Raw genomic sequence first — 13,110 nt, 5'->3', positions numbered from 1 at the left:
GATCAAAAGCTTTTGCACAGCAAAGGAAACAGTTAACAAAATCAAAAGACAACTGACAGAATGGGAGAAGATATTTGCAAACGACATATCAGATAAAGGACTAGTGTCCAGAATCTATAAAGAACTTAGCAAACTCAACACCCAAAGAACAAATAATCCAATCAAGAAATGGGCAGAAGACATGAACAGACATTTCTGCAAAGAAGACATCCAGATGGCGAACAGACACATGAAAAAGTGCTCCATATCACTCGGCATCAGGGAAATACAAATCAAAACCACAATGAGATATCACCTCACACCAGTCAGAATGGCTAAAATCAACAAGTCAGGAAATGACAGATGCTGGCGAGGATGCGGAGAAAGGGGAACCCTCCTACACTGTTGGTGGGAATGCAAGCTGGTGCAGCCACTCTGGAAAACAGCATGGAGGTTCCTCAAAATGTTGAAAATAGAACTGCCCTATGACCCAGCAATTGCACTATTGGGTATTTACCCTAAAGATACAAATGTAGTGATCCAAAGGGACACATGCACCCGAATGTTTATAGCAGCAATGTCCACAATAGCCAAACTATGGAAAGAACCTAGATGTCCATCAACAGATGAATGGATCAAGAAGATGTGGTATATATACACAATGGAATACTATGCAGCCATCAAAAGAAATGAAATCTTGCCATTTGCAACAACGTGGATGGAACTAGAGCGTATCATGCTTAGCGAAATAAGTCAAGCAGAGAAAGACAACTATCATATGATCTCCCTGATATGAGGAAGTGGTGATGCAACATGGAGGCTTAAATGGGTAGAAGAATAAATGAAACAAGATGGGATTGGGAGGGAGATAAACCATAAGTGACTCTTAATCTCACAAAACAAACTGAGGGTTGCCGGGGGGAGGGGGTTGGGGAGAAGGGGGTGGGATTATGGACATTGGGGAGGGTATGTGATTTGGTGAGTGCTGTGAAGTGTGTAAACCTGGTGATTCACAGACCTGGGGATAAAAATATATGTTTATAAAAAATATATGTTTATAAAAATAAATAAATAAATAAATAAATAAATAAAAACTTTTGGCCTTAAAGGACATAAGACCTCCAGAGAAAAACTGCGGTTTGCTCAAACTCAGGTTCAACACTTAGGGCACCTGATCTCTGAACAGAGACTGGATTTAGATCCAGGTGGGCTTCATGGAATCCCGACTTTCCAAAACCTAAAACTAAGCACCAATTATGAGGCCTCCTTGGACTGACTGGCTACTGTCAAAATTGGGTTCCAAATTTCTCTCTTGTGACTCAACCTTTATATATCTCAAAACAAAGCAAATAAACAAACAACAAAAACAAAAACAAAACAAAACTTTGTTTTTTTGGAAAGAAGAGGATAATCTAGCCTTGGGGACTTTTAAGAAAAGCCTAACAAAGCCCCTTGCCCTTAGACATTCTAGTTCTCAATTTCCCTTTTCCCTTTTTTTATGTAACGGGAAGGAAATGCCCTTGAAGTGTTCACCCCAAAATAAGGAAACCATCTTTGGCCAATAGGGCATTCTAGCCAGCAACCAGACCCTGTAGCATGGGAATACCCCTTTGCCTCAGAGCCCTTCCTGCCACTGTTCTAGTAGTTAAGACCACTGAAGAAATAACCATGGGCTCCACTTTAACCACCCTTGTGCCCCACGCAATAGAAGCCCTCATAAATTCTCATCACACTCAACACTTTATAGTCAGTTGCCCCACATTCTATGAAATCCTTCTGTTAACTCCTCATATAACTCTTTCTCATTGCAATAACCTTAGCCCTGCCACCCTTCTCCCCTCCTTCATCGATGAAACCCCTCATAACTGCTTAAAATGGATAGATCACCTTTCAAACTCCTTGTGACAATTTACAGGAAATGCCTCTAAACAATGCAGATTTGTCATGATTTACTGACAGTTCTTATTTAAAGGATAAATGTGGTAAATATCAGGCTGGGTATGTTCCTGCAACTCTCTGAAGTCACTAGGACAGCACCTTTACCTTTGGCTGCTTTAGCCCAACAGGCTGAGTTCTATGCCCTTCCTCAGGCTTGAACCTTAGCTATGGGTAAAACCCCAAACACTTACATGGATAGTCTGTGTGCCTTTGAGGTAGCACCTTATTATTTTTATTTTTTATTATTTTTTTTTCAGGAAAGCACCTTATTGATATTTCTGCCAAAACTGCTGCTCTCAGAAGACTGATGTACAAACTTCTGTCATGGTTCCAAAGGGATGTTCTCCCAAATAAAAATTTGGAAAAATTGATCAGAGATGCCCAACAATTGGCCCCAGAAAAGGAGAAACAATATTGGAAATCTAGTAATTGTTGGTTGGATAAAAAAGAGAGAACTAAATAACAAGACAGCCCTACCAAAAATTCTAAAATTCCCCCTACTAACAACTGTAAATTCATTAAACCATTGGTCTACTAACAAAATGATAGATAGCATTCATGAACCAGTATTGATGGGGAAAGATTAATAAGGCTGCAAAAAGTGCCTACTTCACTTGTCTCACCTCTCCAAAGTATAATCAAAGAAACCTGTTAACCTGTTTGTATAAATGGATTTAATACAATTTCACCCTTTGGCAAAATAGCTGGACTATAGCTCTCTCTCCTAGACAAGACACTGCTTCTTCTGTTGGAAAAGATTATCCCCACCTGGAGAACCCGTCTCAAACCTCATAGAAATTAGGGAACCCATTCTACCAGTCAGGTCCTTTGACAACTCTGTGCTCTTTGGCCAGTTCTGTGATACTCTCATTGTGTATCATCCTCAATCCTCAGGGTTAATCAAATGCAGTAACAGCACTGTTGAGACTCAACTGGCAGAAAAGGTCCTTCCTGGCACTAAACCACTAAATATATATATAAAGAACCTGACTGTTGATCAGCAATACTTTCAAAGGAAAACCTTGATCAAAAGGGGAAAATGTGAAAATTAATAAAGGGCAGCCTTAATAAACTGGAGTCAGGAAGTTTGGCAGAGGGAGCTCTCATGCTCTACCAGTTGTCTTTAACTACATATCTAACATGAAGACACAGACTTTGCATATGGATACTTGCTTTACTATTCCAGTAAGAGGAAGAAAGGATTTTCTCTTGCCCCTGCAACAAGCCTGACCAATGACAGACAGTCACAATTCAGCCAATGAAAAGCCACTATACTACTAGCTTCCAGTTTACTCCAATGGGCTTTTTCGTTAGACAGCCTTCCCAACTTCCCACTTTCCTTTATAGAGGTTCCTCCCCTGTGTTCTCTGGACTTGCCTATTGTTTTTTCAATAACTTCCTTGGCCCAGATTAAAAATTCTCCGCTATTCCCAAATAAATCCCTCTTTTGCTGGTAAAACAACTGGAAGCTTTGTTTTTAAGGTTAACAGATGTGACTTTGAATAAATTACTTAACCTTCTTGAACTCAGTTTGTTCATGGTAAAATGTGGGAAAGAATGGCAATTTGCTGTTGGAGTATTAAATTAGATTGAATATCTAAGGTGTCTCTCATGATACATGCTAAAACATGGTATCTGAATTTATAGTTTATTTTATAATTATATTTTTATTATAATTATTAGTTCTCTTGACTGGCTCATAAAGAAAAATCCATGTAGTCTGTTTGAGTGGTGGAATTAAATTTGGGGCCATAACAGACAGATGACAATTTCTCTACTCAGATGAACATCTATCTGTTCATCTTTGAAGGGCCAAAGAGTGAACCTGGAAACATCTGGGGTTGGTCCCCAGGAGCTTCCAAGGGCTAAGGACTCTAGGACCCCATTAAGGGTTTTCCCTGCTAGTCAAAAGTAGAACATTCATATGAAACCTTTCATAAGCTCAAATGCCGTAAAGTGAAGAAACAATTATCATTAGTTTATATGGAAAAATTTATGAGCATTCCCAGACCCAAAAAGTAAATTCTCATAGGCTTTTCTTTTTTTTTTTTTTTGTTAACATTTTATTTATTTATTTGACAGACAGAAATCACAAGTAGGCGGAGAGGCAGGCACAGAGAGAGGAGGAAGCAGGCTCCCCGCCGAGCACAGAGCCCAATGCAGGGCTCGATCCCAGAACCCTAGGATCATGACCCTAGCTGAAGGCAGAGGCTTTAACCCACTGAGCCACCCAGGCGCCCCTCTCCCCAGGCGCCCCTCTCATAGGCTTTTCTGATACCTTAGAACCCATCTTGCTAATGGATACACAAAGCAAATGGAGATAAAGTACAGATGCTCCCAGACACAATTCCAAGCTATAATGGCTTGATGTTGAGATGTTGAGCTTTCAAAAGGCAGGGAATACCAAACAGGGTGTTATTTTAGAAACTAGACAAGGATGCTCACTCTCACCACTCTTTTTCAACATAGTATTAGAAGTCCTACCAACAGCAATCAGACAACAAAGAGAAATAAAAGGTATCCAAATTGGCAATGAAGAAGTCAAACTCTCTCTCTTCGCAGATGACATGATTCTTTATATGGAAAACCCAAAAGACTCCACCCCAAACTACTAGAACTCATACAGCAATTCAGCAACATGGCAGGATACAAAGTCAATGTACAGAAATCAGTGGCTTTCTTATACACTAACAATGAAAATACAGAAAGGGAAATTAGAGAATCAATTCCATTTACTATAGCACCAAGAACCATAAGATACCTGCAAATCAATCTAACCAAAGAGGTAAAGGATCTGTATTCAAGGAACTACAGAACACTCATGAAAGAAATTGAAGAAGACACAAAAAGATGGAAGACCATTCCATGTTCTTGGATTGGAAAAATAAACATTGTTAAAATGTCTATACTGCCTAGAGCAATCTATACTTTTAATGCCATTCCGATCAAAATTACACCGGTGGGCCTTCCTCTAGCTGCCATCTTGCGACCCCGCGTGCGTGCACCTAATCTCAGCTGGTCCGCCCGAGACCCCCTGAGCGCCAACCCTAGTCCCCCCCGCGCGGTCCCATTTCCACTCCAACAAGATGAAAGAAACTATCATGAACCAGGAGAAATTCGCCAAACTGCAAGCACAAGTGCACATTGGTGGGAAAGGAACTCCTCACCGAAAGAAGAAGATGGTTCATAGAACAGCTACAGCAGATGATAAAAAACTTCAGTTCTCCTTAAAGGAGTTAGGGGTAAACAATATCTCTGGTATTGAAAAAGTAAATATGTTCACAAACCAAGGAACAGTGATCCACTTTAACAACCCCAAAGTTCAGGCATCGCTGGCAGCGAACACTTTCACCATTACAGGCCATGCTGAGACAAAGCAGTTGACAGAAATGCTACCCAGTATCTTAAACCAACTTGGTGCAGACAGTCTGACTAGTTTAAGAAGACTGGCTGAAGCTCTGCCCAAACAATCTGTGGATGGAAAAGCACCACTTGCTACTGGAGAGGAGGATGATGATGAAGTTCCAGATCTTGTGGAGAATTTTGATGAAGCTTCCAAGAATGAAGCAAACTGAATTGAGTCAAATTCTGAAGAAGATAAAACTTAAAGAAGTTACTGGGAGCTGCTATTTTATATTATGACTGCTTTTTAAAATTTTGTTCATGGATCTGATAAAATATAGATCTCTAATATTTTTAAGCCCAAGCTCCTTGGACACTGCAGCTCTTTTCAGTTTTTGCTTATACACAATTCACTCTTTGCAGCTTATTAAGCTGAAGAAGCCTGGGAATAAAGTTTGAAACAAGATTAATAAAGTTCTTTGCCGGGGCGCCTGGGTGGCTCAGTGGGTTAAGCCACTGCCTTCGGCTCAGGTCATGATCTCAGGGTCCTGGGATCGAGTCCCGCATCGGGCTCTCTGCTCAGCGGGGAGCCTGCTTCTCTCTCTCTCTGACTGCCTCTCTGCCTACCTGTGATCTCTCTCTGTCAAATAAATAAATAAATAAAATCTTTAAAAAAAAAAAAAAAAAAAAAAAAAAAATAAAGTTCTTTGCCTAGGAAAAAAAAAAATTCCACCGGTATTCTTCAAAGAGCTGAAGCAAATAATCCAAAAATTTGTATAGAACCAGAAGAGACCCCGAATCGCTAAAGAAATGTTGAAAAACAAAAATAAAACTGGGGGCATCACGCTACCTGATTTCAAGCTTTACTACAAAGCTGTGATCACCAAGACAACATGGTACTGGCATAAAAACAGACACATACACCAGTGGAATGGAGTAGAGAGCCCACATATGGACTCTCAACTCTATCGGCAAATAATCTTCGACAAAACAGGAAAAAATATATAGTGGAAAAAAGACAGTCTCTTCAATAAATGGTGCTGGGAAAACTGGGCAGCTATATGTAGAAGAATGAAACTCGACCATTCTCTTACACCGTACACAAAGATAAACTCAAAATGGATAAAAGATCTCAAAGTGAGACAGGAATCCATCAGAATCCTAGAGGAGAACATAGGCAGTAATCTCTTCAATATCAGCCACAGCAACTTCTTTCAAGATATGTCTCCAAAGGCAAAAGAAACAAAAGCGAAGATGAACTTTTGGGACTTCATCAAAATCAAAAGCTTCTGCACAGCAAAGGAAACAGTCAAGAAAACAAAGAGGCAACCCACGGAATGGGAGAAGATATTTGCAAATGACAGTACAGACAAAAGGTTGATATCCAGGATCTATAAAGAACTCCTCAAACTCAACACACACAAAACAGATTATCATATCAAAAAATGGGCAGAAGATATGAACAGACAGTTCTCCAATGAAGACATACAAATGGCTATCAGATACATGAAAAAATGTTCATCATCACTAGCCCTCAGGGAGATTCAAATTAAAACCATATTGAGATATCACCTTACACCAGTTAGAATGGCCAAAATTAATAAGACAGGAAACAACATGTGTTGGAGGGGATGTGGAGAAAGGGGAACCCTCTTCCTCTGTTGGTGGGAATGCAAGTTGGTGCAGCCTCTTTGGAGAACAGTGTGGAGATTCCTCAAGAAATTAAAAACAGAACTTCCCTATGACCCTGCCATTGCACTACTGGATATTTACCCCAAAGATACAGATGTAGTGAAAAGAAGGGCCATCTGTACCCCAATGCTCATAGCAGCAATGTCCACGGTCGCCAAACTGTGGAAAGAACCAAGATGCCCTTCAACGGACGAATGGGTAAGGAAGATGTAGTCCATATACACTACGGAGTATTATGCCTCCATCAGAAAGGATGCATACCCAACTTTTGTAGCAACATGGACGGGTCTGGAAGAGATTATGCTGAGCGAAATAAGTCAAGCAGAGAGAGTCAATTATCATACAGTTTCACTTATTTGTGGAGCATAACAAATAGCATGGAGGACATGGGGAGTTAGAGAGGAGAAGGGAGTTGGGGGAAATTGGAAGCGGAGGTGAACCATGAGAGACTATGGACTCTGAAAAACAATCTGAGGGTTTTGAAGGGGTGGAGGATGGGAGGTTGGGGTGCCAGGTGGTGGGTATTATAGAGGGCACGGATTGCATGGAGCACTGGGTGTGGTGCAAAAATAATGAATACTGCTATGCTGAAAATAAATAAAAAATAAATTTAAAAGGAAAAGAAACTAGAATTCCCCCTCCCTTAGCATAGGCAATCTTGAAACCCTTTCTATTTCTCTAAATTCTGTACATCCTCTCTTTTCTTGTCACCAAACTCCCAGGTGCATATTTTATGTTTTCTCAGGCAACTGAATATAATTCCACTCAGCACTTGATAATTCAATTTTTCTCTTAATCTTTATAGGTAATACTTAGAATATATTTCCAAGTCTTCCACATTCCTTTTATTTTATAGCAAGGAACGTTCTGACAGTGAATGTATGAGCTGCGTGCATAGCCGAGCCCTGTACAACGTTTTCAATGAGTGTTGGCATCAGTGTGGCTGGACCAATAAGAGCTAGCTAATATTTATTGAGAACTAATTCTGTGCCAGCCACTGTCAGCCAAAGGCTTTTTTGTTGGGCCGGATTATCCAGGATCAATGTATTTACTAGGACATTCTTAAACCATTTAATTGGTATTCAAATTGACGGTCCAGATTTTTTTTCTTCCTCACAAAAACAAGTGCTGGATGGCACACGGATGAAGGGATGTTCCTGTGGAGGGATACTACAGCAAAGCTCTTGCAATCTCACTATTCCCAGCAGTCTCACACATAAAATTTTTGATAGCTGACCATTTAACACATCCAACCAGAAACAAACCATCATCATCAAGCATCACTGATAGGCCATCCACTAAGCAGATGTGTGAGAATTTGTGTTGTAATTACCTACGGAAGAGTTGCCAACAGCTATTGTCCCAGAAAATTTTTTCAAGCACGCAGGACTATTTTATATCTATTGTCTAAAAATGCCAGGAATCGAAGGTACTTTAGCAACAGTCTTAGCAATCCAACTATCTGTTATAAGCTCTTCGGAGCCCTGAGTCTCAAATCAGCACCTTTCCCGATTACTCTTAAGTCTTAAAGTTTCACTGTTCATCCCTGGTTGAAACCATATTCTGATCCATCAAAAGTTGGGAGTGGATACTAAGTAGCCCACCTCCCTGCCTCCACTGGTAGCCCACCCTCCCAAACAGAATCCTCCGTACTGAAACCTTGGAATGGGGTACACTACACTCCTTCATACGAAGGCAGATAAATAAATCCCTCTCAACATTTCCAACATTTCTGTTCCTCCCTGTAACCCTAGCAGGACCTTCCTCTTTTCCCCAGGGACCCACAATCCTATCCTAGGCTCAAATAACTACACATTTTTCTTTCACATTTCTTGGAGCCCCATGCAACTCCAGGCTCCCCCTCCTCAGTGAATCAAGGTTTCACTTCTTTCCCACCATGTTCAAATCAGAAGACAGGTTCTTTGAGTCCGTCTGCCACTCACCCTCTGCATCTTCTCCCTTTCCACTTCATCTCTTTAACTGAAACACACTTTCCTCCTTTGCCATGGTCTCCAAGGAAGACCACTACTTCCCCCACTCACTCTAACTCAAGCCCAGCAGGAAGGATCCACGTACTCCTCCTTCTGTGGTCTACTTCACCAGCTCCATTCCTATCCTCTCAAAACAGCTATTCTACCTTCTTCCTTTCCCTTCCCTGGCCTCAGGGACTTTCCAACCTTGTTTCCATCCTTGTAGCTAATTATCTCCTTCCATCGTCCTCCGAGAAGTGGACGGCATCCATGCTCTTTAAACACCCGGTAGTCTTCCCCACTTCCTTCAAACAAACACCTCCATGCATGACCTGTGAGCATGACCTGTTTTACCTTGACAAATTCAAAGTAAGTGCTGTTGCTCTGAAAGTTTCATCTGACTGCTCCCTCTCCCCTAGGACCCCAGTCCCCTTTCTCACTAAGCCTACTCTTCCCTCATGCAGATCATTTCAATCCCATTATCCACCCAGCCAGCACCCCCTAGTCTAGCTAGTCCCCAAGGTCAAGCGCTTCACTCTGGTTCTACTGATACCCCAGGATTTGACTGCTTTTGGCCTTCTACCCACCTGCCTATTCACACACCTGCAGGACCCATCAGTGTAAAAGAATCAGTATAGAAGTGTGATGTCACCAGGCTGTTAACATGATGCAAAGTCAGGCAGTCAGGCCATACCTGGGCACTGACTAGGGGTGAAGTGTTGAGTTGCTGAGCTAGTCTCCACCCTTCAGCTGCACTCAGTTGTTTTCACCCTACTCATTCTTGGTCCCACCCTCTCATGTTCAGAAGATGATCTCAATTCCTATTTCACTGAATAGAGCTACTCTTTTTTTTTTTTTAAGATTTTTTAATTTATTTATCTGACAGACAGAGATCACAAGTAGGCAGAGAGGCAGGCAGAGAGAGAGGGGGAAGCAGGCTCCCCACTGAGCAGGGAGCCCAATGTGGGGCTCGATCCCAGAACCCCAGGATCATGACCTGAGCTGAAGGCAGAGGCTTAACCCACTGAGCCACCCAGGCACCCCAACAGAGCTACTTAAAAAAAATAATAATAATTGTTTCCAGGAAGTCCTGGGTGGCTCAATCGGTTAAGCATCTGCCTTTGGCTGAGGTCAGGATCCTAGAGTCCTGGGATTGAGCCCTACACTGGGCTCCCTGCTCAGCAGGAAGTCTGTTTCTCTCTCTGTCCCTCACCCTGTTCATGCTCTCTCTCTTTCTCTCAGATAAACAAATAAAATCTTTTTTTTTAAAGGCCTTTTTTAAAAAAATTAAAATAAAAATAAAAAAATTATTTCCCATGAGATGTAATTGACAGTTAACATAGTATTAGTTTTACATGCATGACGTGATGATTTGATATGTACATGTATTACAAAAGGATCACCACAATAAGTTTAGTAAATATACATCAACTCACATAGTTACAAATTTTCTCCTTGTGATTAGAACTTTTAAGATCTATTCTCTTAACAACTTTCAAATGTACAATACAATGTTATTAACTATAATCACCATGTTGTACATGACATCCCCAGAATATATTTACCTCATAACTGGAAGTTTGTACTTTTTGACCACCTTCACTCATTTCACCCACCAATCTGCTCCCTGTTTCTCTGAGTTTCGTATTTTAGATTTGACGTAAAAGTGAGCTCATGCAGTATTTGTCTTTCTCTGTCTGACTTGTTTCACTTAGCCTAATGCCCTCAAGGTCCACCCATGTTCTCCCAAATGGCAAGATTTCATTCTTTTTTATGGTATGAAAGAACTCATATATTTATATATATGTATATATAATGGATATAGATATAGATATATAGATAGATAGATTCTTTATCCATTAATCCATCAATGGAGAGTTAGGTTGTTTCCATATCTTGGGAAATATAAATAATACTATGATAAATATTGGGGTACATATATCCTTTCCAGATAGTAATTTTGCTTCCTTCAGACATATACTCAAAAGTAGAATTGATGTATAATATGGTATATCCATTTTTAATTATTTGAGGATTCTTTTCCTGGCTGCACTAATTCCCACCAAAGTACACAATAGTTCCCTTCTCTACACGTCTTCAACAACACTTGTTGTTTTTTTATCTTTTTAATAATAGCCATTCTAACAGGTGTGAGATGGTATCTCACTGTGGGTTTTTTTCCTCACTGTGGTTTTGATTTGCATTTCCCTGATGATGAGTAATGTTGAGCACCTTTTGATGTACCTGATGGCCATCTGTCTGAGCTAACATAATTCCTCCTCCCACCCACCCTCATCTCTCTCCAACCCCACCCACCTGTGGAATTACTTTCCCATATGGTTTTGGCCCAAGATGTTTGCACAGTTTGGACAGCTACTTGTTCCCAACCACACCCTCGGATGGTTGAGTTACAGAGCACCTGCCCTATCATTACTTCAAAGAAAGTGTTAAAGGCAGAGAGTGCAACCTGCTGGGCAAAGAGTCAAGGGCATCTCATACCTACTTGCCTTTTTCATCTTGCCAAAAACGTCCCTGCTACGACAACAGGAGATAGATACTCCAGCACAGAGACCCAGCCCTACCATGGGAACTTGTAATGGGTAGATACTATTTTTGTGGTGGTTAGATATTTCTCTATCAGGCAAACAATCTGGGTCTATTACAAGGTTTTTTTTTACCTTTTTCTTTGTTATTATTGCTAAGAATTTTGTTGTTGTCCTGATTTGTGCTAATTTAAATTTTCCTTTCCTTTACTCTTTATTATCTATCCATTTTAGGTCAAGCTTCTTTTATTTTTTTTTTAAGATATTTTCTCTTGGGCGCCTGCGTGGCTCAGTCAGTTAAGGGTCTGTCTGTCTGTCTTTGGCTCAGGTCATGATCCCAGGGTCCTGGAATCGAGCCCCACGTCAGGCTCTCTGCTCAGCGGGGAGCCTGCTTCCCCACCCCTCTGTCAAATAAATAAATAAAAATCTTTTTTAAAAAAAATAAGGAGACTTGAGAAACCCTCCCTATAACTCTATCCAAGACTAACATTCTCTGAATGGTGGGGGTTGTGGCCAAGGGCATGATTTTACTCAAGGGCATTGCTTCCTGACATCAAATGCTCCCCTGCATATATATTTTTTTGAATCTGTGTTGAGGCATTTTGAAAGAAAATGCCCCATGAAAACAGACAATGGGGGTTGCTGTGTTGGGGGCCCATGAGAGTATCATTTTCCAAGTATTCATTTTCTTGGCTTCAAGAATAGGAATAGTGACACCAGCCCCCCGCACTCATATGAAATGCTCACCTTTCTCTCATTGTGTTGTCTACTACAAGTCTTAATACCAAATGTGTAGCCTATGCCAGGCAAGTTCCCAGAACCTGAGGGTAGGTCCTGTGCACACTAACCTCCCACCCATTTCATCCTCCCTTTCTCTCAGCTACGATTTTCTAACCTACTTAACTCTATTTTGTGGCATTATATGTATTTGAAAGCATCATACATAAAGCCTTTCTAAAACCAACCCAGTTTGAGTTACTACCTGAGGGACCTGAAGTAAGATGACTGTTCTCCCCGGGCTTCATCTTCCTCCTCTGGGAAATGGAAATAACTCATGGCTGATTGTGAGACTTAAATGGAGATTTTGTATAGGAGTAATTAGCACAGTGTCCAGCATACATTCATGTGGTTAACAAAATTGTAGCTAAAATCAAGAAGGTGGCCTAAGAAAGAACTGGAATAACAAGCTGAATAGAGAGCTGTATGAATGAGTTACAATAGACTGTATCTTCTAAAATTGGCAACATTTTCCATTTTCCATTCCACCTGCTCTTCTGCAGTGTGAACTTGCTACTCCCCCATCATGATGTGGAGCCTCTGTCCCCAGCACCTTGAATCTGGGCTGGCCCTGTGGCCACCAGTAAAAAAGTGCTACTCCCCTGAGATCAACATACTCTGAGAATCCCAAGACATGTGGAGGAGCCCTGTAGGGTGAAGCCACGTGGATAAAGAGAGGCCAAGGAACCCCCAAGACCCCAGATAGGAGCTGAAGAGGCCATCTCAGGAATGGATCCTCCCAGCCCCCAGCCAACCAGCTAACACTCAGCTGAGTCTTTCTGGAATTCCTGACACCAAAAACTGTAAGCAAAATGGAATAATTGCTTTAAGTCACAAAGTTTCCAGGTGATTTGTTATACAGTAATACG

At 41.1% G+C, this 13,110-nt stretch overlaps 1 protein-coding gene across 1 annotated transcript; it reads left to right on the top strand.

The window, feature by feature from the left end:
- The first annotated feature begins 4,979 nt into the window (after positions 1-4,979).
- LOC131836238 (transcription factor BTF3-like) lies at positions 4,980-5,737 on the top strand. The gene has a single exon (XM_059181454.1). It carries the CDS (start codon positions 5,004-5,006, stop codon positions 5,490-5,492), a length of 489 nt encoding a protein of 162 aa, XP_059037437.1. The 5' UTR covers positions 4,980-5,003; the 3' UTR covers positions 5,493-5,737.
- The last annotated feature ends 7,373 nt before the right edge of the window (positions 5,738-13,110 follow it).

The sequence above is a fragment of the Mustela lutreola genome, chromosome 7, assembly GCF_030435805.1.
Source record: "Mustela lutreola isolate mMusLut2 chromosome 7, mMusLut2.pri, whole genome shotgun sequence".
Taxonomy (NCBI): domain Eukaryota; kingdom Metazoa; phylum Chordata; class Mammalia; order Carnivora; family Mustelidae; genus Mustela; species Mustela lutreola.
The sequence above is the reverse complement of the archived record's forward strand: the minus strand, read 5'-3'. Positions and strand labels throughout refer to the sequence as shown.